The 6,451-nt window shown below is 43.3% G+C and overlaps 1 protein-coding gene across 6 annotated transcripts in view; it reads left to right on the top strand.

Moving 5' to 3' along the window:
• fzd6 (frizzled class receptor 6) overlaps nucleotides 1–4,423 on the top strand; it is a 25,293-nt gene extending 20,870 nt beyond the window's left edge. The window contains exons 4-9 of one of the 6 annotated variants that reach the window (XR_015510319.1): nucleotides 1–209; nucleotides 469–614; nucleotides 690–932; nucleotides 1,579–2,322; nucleotides 4,063–4,112; nucleotides 4,181–4,413. The exon at nucleotides 1–209 is cut by the window's left edge and continues 794 nt beyond it. Coding sequence is in view for 2 of the 6 variants with exons in the window: in NM_200561.4 (NP_956855.2) it covers nucleotides 1–209; nucleotides 469–614; nucleotides 690–932; nucleotides 1,579–1,648 (668 nt within the window). In the remaining 4 variants the exon portion in view is untranslated. 6 annotated transcript variants of the gene reach the window in all.
• Nucleotides 4,424–6,451: the final 2,028 nt, after the last annotated feature.

The raw sequence follows: 6,451 nt of genomic DNA on the forward strand, positions 1-6,451 counted from the left end.
GGCAGGTGATCCAGCACGACCAGCTCAACCAGCAGAAGCTGAAGAGGTTCATGATCCGCATCGGGGTGTTCAGCGGCCTGTACCTGCTGCCGCTGCTGCTGCTGCTGGGCTGTTACCTGTACGAGATGACCCAGCGCCGCGTCTGGGAGAGCAGCTGGGTCAACCGGCACTGCCAGGAGTTCAGCATCCCCTGCGCCCGCACCAGCAGCGTGAGTGTGTTAACTGTCTTCAGGTCAGTGGCACTTGCACCAGTCTGACGTGTGTGTGTGTGTGTGTGTGCGTGCGTGCGTGCGTGCGTGCGTGCGTGCGTGCGTGCGTGGGTGTGTGGGTGGGTGTGTGGGTGTGTGGGTGGGTGCGTGCGTGCGTGGGTGCGTGGGTGCGTGCGTGCGTGGGTGCGTGCGTGCGTGCGTGTGTGTGTGTGTGTGCGTGTGTGTGTGTGGGTGCGTGCGTGTGTGTGTGTGTGTGCAGGGTGGCGTGCAGCATCCCGGACTCTCACTCTTCCTCCTGAAGTACCTGATGACGCTGGCGGTGGGCATCCCGGCGGTGTTCTGGGTCAGCAGCAGAAAGACCTGCAGCCGGTGGGCATCCTTCTGCAGGCGGGCGCACAAGAAAGAGTGAGTGAGTTTCCCTTCACACACACACACACACACACCGCAGGATTGTGTAGAGTGATTATAGTTGTGTTTCAGTGCGGTCAGCGAGAGCCGGCGGGTCCTGCAGGAGTCCTGCGAGTTCTTCCTGAAGCACAACAGCCGCCCGCAGCAGAGCCGCTCCTCGCTCCGGCTGAAGGTGCTGTCCAAGTCCATGGGCACCAGTACGGGCACTCCTGCCAGCTGTGCCCCCCCTCCCGCAGCCAGCCTCGACCACACCGCTGCCTCCTCCGACACCGACAGACACAGCCGAGCAGACGCCTCCAGCCGGATCAGCAGCCGGTGCGTTTATTACAATATCATACAGATGTGGCCTGACCAGAGCAACACCAGCACGGGCTCCTGTCCATTCTCACTGAACACACTCTAGCAGAGCCCTCATCACTGCCATGTTATCAGCCGTCTCTAGATCCCGAGAGACCTGCTGATTTAGCTTGTGGAGATGAGTTTTATAAGGAATGAGTTCGACAGTATTGACATTCACCAGTAGAATAAAGTGAATATAGTAACCCTTGCAGTCATTTCAGATTGTGGATCTTGTTCAAAGCTGCAGGTCCTGTTGACAGATCGAGACTGAGGAGGAACAGGATTTACCAGACAGTCAGAGAGATTACACCACTGATCGTGCTGGGGTGTTGTGTTTAGCACTTGACACTTGATTATTAATGCCTCACTGCTGTTTATATAGAATAGAGTCGATCAGTCGTCCAGCCTCCAGGCCTGTGAGCAGCAGTGCTCGCCATTTATAGGTGAATCAGACTGGAAACCAGTTTAAATATGGGCAAAGCATTGTCAGCCCTGATTATCAGTCAGAGTGTGCTAATGCTAATATAAGCTCGGATGCGTTAGGCTCAGGGTTTGACTGTTTCCACCTTCTGCAGTTGATTGAGCTGCTTCGTCTTCTCATTTACTGGTTTTGCTTTTCCAGGTCCACGTCTAAAGGTGACAAGCCAAAGGCTCCGCCCACTTCACCAACAGCCAATGAGATGTCCGGGTGAACTCTGCATCTAAATGGATTAAGCTCCGCCTCCTGTTGTTGTGCTGCCCGGAGGCAGACTGCAGTACTGTACCACCATGAACATCGAACACCGGCTCTCCACAATCTCAGAGCACAGACTGAGGATTTCTGCTGTACCTGTATGCCAAAAACACTGGAAATAGAGAGTAGTCTTCACTAATGCTAATGTTGTGACCATTAACCAGATGGAAATGAAAGCGTTTATGCAGCCGCGTCTCAGCTCGTCTAGCGATAGATCTTTGCTGTAGTTTTGATGATGTTCACTGCTGATTCTCTTTAAGCTGCTGCTGTTTATAAAGATCCAGAATCGGCCCGTTGGGGAGTGTGTAAGGATGTTGTGTTTGTACTTTGGTAAAGTCTGTAGTCTTTCCTGTCCTGTTCGCTTTACTGTCAGTTCTGGAGATTTCTGCATCTTGTGTTGTTCTAATCGTGTGTTACGGGCTCGATCCATCAATCTTCAGTAACAGGAGCTCAGCTGAGGGATGAATCCTGCTGTATTCATGTGTTCATCTTCATTATACAGTTTATAGTCATGTCTGAATTAAAGAGCACAGAACACAGCTCAGCTAATAATGGAGTAATGTCCTGCTCACGCCAGTGACGTGTTATTGCAGTCAGTTTATATATTCTTAAATGTCCTTCCATTAAGGTGATGTGTATCATACATGTTCAGTCAAGTGTGTGTGTGAATTGCTGAAGTGTGTGTGTTGTCCTCGTCACAGGTGATGGATCTGGGGCCTGTTTCAGAAAGGAGGTTAACTGAAAACTCAGAGTATTTTAACCCTGAAATGAGAGAAACTCTGGGTTTTCCGTTTCAAAATGGCAGGTTTGTTAAACTCGAGAAAGCAGGGTAAGTCAAGCCTGTTTCTGAAAGAAAGGTAACTTTAACTCAGAGTCAGTTACTGTGGTAACTTACTCTGTGAATCTAACCTGGTCAGAAGCAGGTTTTATTCTCTAAACTCAGAGTTTCTGTCTGTCTCCTCCCCTTTTTTAAAGATGAAGCGGCATTTCTCGCCTTAGCCTTACATTTCCACACACCTATTTTTATGCTCATTTTGGATACGTGCATAAAAATGATTGATAGAAATGTCATGATGCACATAACTTTTTAAAATATGCATAAAAAAACGCGCATAACTGAGTAGGATAAACTTTTATTCGATAGAAAATGTGTGCATAAACTACGATGGAAACACTTTTACTAAACAAATTACAGTAAGTACATTAAAAAAAAGATCATGATCATATGATAATGAAAATGTGTGTAAATGGACAAACCAGCAAGCTGAGCACACTGTAACATGTCTTAAATATTGTTTTAGTCATTCTAAAATGCCTTAACTGTTTCAGTATTAGTGTATATTATTATTACCTCCGAACGTCTGGTGCGTGTCAAGAGTCTCCGCGTCTCATGGCTTCAGACGCCCCCACGTGTTCATTGTGTTTCAGCATTGTCTTCTGACATCGAGGCGCAAGTACATTAATTAGGCTAAATAAAGAATTAATTGACGCAGCTTCTTCTACCACAGTAAATTCTGTTTTTACTGTTGATATTTGGTGCCAGTTTAATCAGGAAGTGACGATTTTTTTCTCTTTGACTCGTTGGATGGAATTTTATTCGTATCTTTTATGCAATATGCCAGTTTTGCACATAAATTTATGTAATATATTTGGATGGAAACATAGCTATTGCCTACATTTTAGTCACACACAGAAGAACTGTACTAGAATGACTTATCCTTTTTTAATAAATAATTAAATTAAATTCACCTTCGACATGCACTGTAACTAGATTAATGGGATTATTATTCTTTCTAAAAATTATTTTTAGTACTGCTTACCTTCTAAATGTTATATTAACCTCTATCACTTGATCAATAAAAAAGGCAGACACACAAGTGCACTGTTAAATCATTTAAAACTAATAAATGTATAAAAAAGTTTAGAAAAAAAATATAAACGTCACAAATTACATTACTTATTTTATTATACTTAAATATTTAAATACTTAAAAAGTGAAATTAGGCATTAACTTGAGCAGCTGTTTTCCCACGCTAACTGTCTCTTCTTCACTGATGGTTGCTTCTTTTCAAATATATACGCTCATATTTGCTATAACTTTGCATGAGAACATCAAGTTCAGCTGGAGAAAGAAATGCTGATCTCTTTTATAAGATATTGCCATAGTCACTCGTAATGTCTGCGCTCCATTGATAATGCCTTTTTAAAGTCACGGTGTGCGCGCTTAACTCTGAGTTGGTCTACTCGAAGTTGATTGACCCAACTCAGATCAGCTGTTCTGAAACCGAAAACTCTGAGTTTTTAATCTCTCGGTAAATCAACTCAGAGTTCAAATTTAAACTCTGAGTTGTTTGAACCTCCTTACTGAAACAGGCCCCTGATCTGTTGTGCTCTACATTCTCCAGTACGTTTGTATTGCGTTTGTACACACACACACACACACACACACACACACACATATATATTGATCAGATCCATCACCTGTGACGAGGACAACACACACACACACACACTCTTGACTGAACATGTCTTCTACACATCTCCTTTATGGCAGGACACTGCATACTGTTTAACTGCAGGCTGTATGTTATACTCTGTCTAATGCACATCTCCTTCACTCTTATGATTTTGACTGTAATGTAGTAATAATGTGCACTTTTTGTAAAGCGCGTTGTGTGTTACAAATATAAATCACATTTCATAAATAAATGCAGTCCAGGCAGATTTTCTCGCATGCATGTGGGATTTTTAAAGTCTTAATATTTTTTTAATCATGTGTCATGTCATCATATTTTGAATATTCTGGGTGATGATGGCGTCATGGTGATACAGTGGTTTGCACTGTGGCCTCAGCATAAAGGCCACAGCTGAGTCAGTTGGTGTTTCTGTGTGGAGTTTGCATGTTCTCCCCGTGTTGGTGTGGGTTTCCTCCGGGTGGTCCGGTTTCCCCCACAGTCCAAACACATGCGCTATAGGGGAACTGATCAACTACACTGACCTTTGTGTGTGTGTGTGTGTGTGTGTATGAGTGTGCGTTTTCCAGTGATGGGTTGCAGCTGGAAGGGCATCTGCTGTGTAAAGCATATGCTACAATAGTTGGCGGTTCATTCCACTGTTGTGACCTCTAATAAATAAAGGGACTATGCTAAAAAGAAAACGAGTGAATGGGTAATGGTGTTTTAGTGATTAAATCTACACCGACAGAAGAAAAGAGGGAAGTGATATTATCAAAGCATGTGTCTTTAGCAGCCTCACACTGCCCTTTTACATTCATGTCAAACATACTTTTATTTTTTATTTATAGCAGAGTTCATGGTGTGAAAACCTTTAAAATGCGAGCCATATTCAGTGAAGTCTTCTGTTCACATTGTGTTCAGCTGCAGGTAGAGCTGCTTTCAGGCTTTCCCCAGGAGAATGACATGAATTGACCCACAGCGCCATCTGCTGTCCTGCTGGAGGAAATGCGCCGAGTGCATTTGTGAGGAAACGCGCTGGATGGGTTTGTCGCGTATCCGCTTGTTAAGTGGTGACGTATGGAATACTGTTTCCGGGTCCAAACCGCCATTCATTCGAGTGGAGAAATCATTCGTTTATGATCACGTTTTATTCCTATCACACATTAAAGTTAAGTTTTATATAAAATCATAGTGTACACAACAATCTCTGGGCTTGCTGCATAACAAATACCAAAAAATTAACAATTTATAAAAAATGAATGACTTTCTGGCCATCGGATATTAGGCACGGACATATATATTGCGATCGTGATTTTTTAAAGGATTAAATCGCTTTGTAAATGTTTATTATTACCATTTCATGAGTCTCCCCATTCAGTTGAATAGAGCGCTTGGACCCGGAAGCCGCTTCGCGTGACGTCACACTTAACAAGCGGATTGGCATGTTATAAACAAATCTACATGAGTTATCTACTACATCTGTCCATCAGTACTGTTGATAAGTCCACACTGATACAAAGCGAGATCCATCTCCTGCTGCTTCAACATGAACATGCAGATCTGAAACCAACTCACAGAGATGACGGGTGCGTGCTTATGTGTGTGTGTGTGTGTGTGTGTGTGTGTGTGTGTGTGTGTAACCCTAATCTGAAATATCCTTAGACTGGAGAAGCAGTGAGGATGAAGACACATATGGGTTCGGGGTATTGTATATTGCCATGTATTCTTAACCCTGGAAATGTTGAAATGTTCAGAGTGTTTCAGTTCAGTCACTTCAGTCAAATGGTGGTGTGATGTTGTGTGTCAAGGCTTTGCAGCATGCATCAAAGAAATGATGGATCTCGCAGTGGGTTAGTAAAGTGTAAAGTGAAGGATGAGGTGACGATTACATCCGTTTAAAAGCTCTACTCTGCTTCCACACACCAGTAATTCAGCTAACATACCATGGTAAATTACAGTAAAAAGCTTTTAAAGCACACTAAAGTCTACTGATTATAAACTACAGTAACTGAGTAATTACTTTATATTAATGTTGTTGTATTACTAAAGATGTGAGTGGGTCAGTTGAACGCTTGACATTTTTGCAGCACCGTACTTTCACCAGCAGGGGTCCTCATCCAGCTCTGATTTGGAAAGCTTCGACATTTACATTTTACATTTAGTCATTTAGCAGACGCTTTTATCCAAAGCGACTTACAAATGAGGACAAGGAAGCAATTTACACAACTAAGAGCAACAATGAATAAGTACTAAAGGCAAGTTTCAGGTCTGTAAAGTCTAAGAAGGGAAGTGTTAGTAGTTTTTTT

Source organism: Danio rerio, chromosome 16 (assembly GCF_052040795.2).
Source record: "Danio rerio strain M-AB ecotype USA chromosome 16, GRCz13ab, whole genome shotgun sequence".
NCBI lineage: Eukaryota > Metazoa > Chordata > Actinopteri > Cypriniformes > Danionidae > Danio > Danio rerio.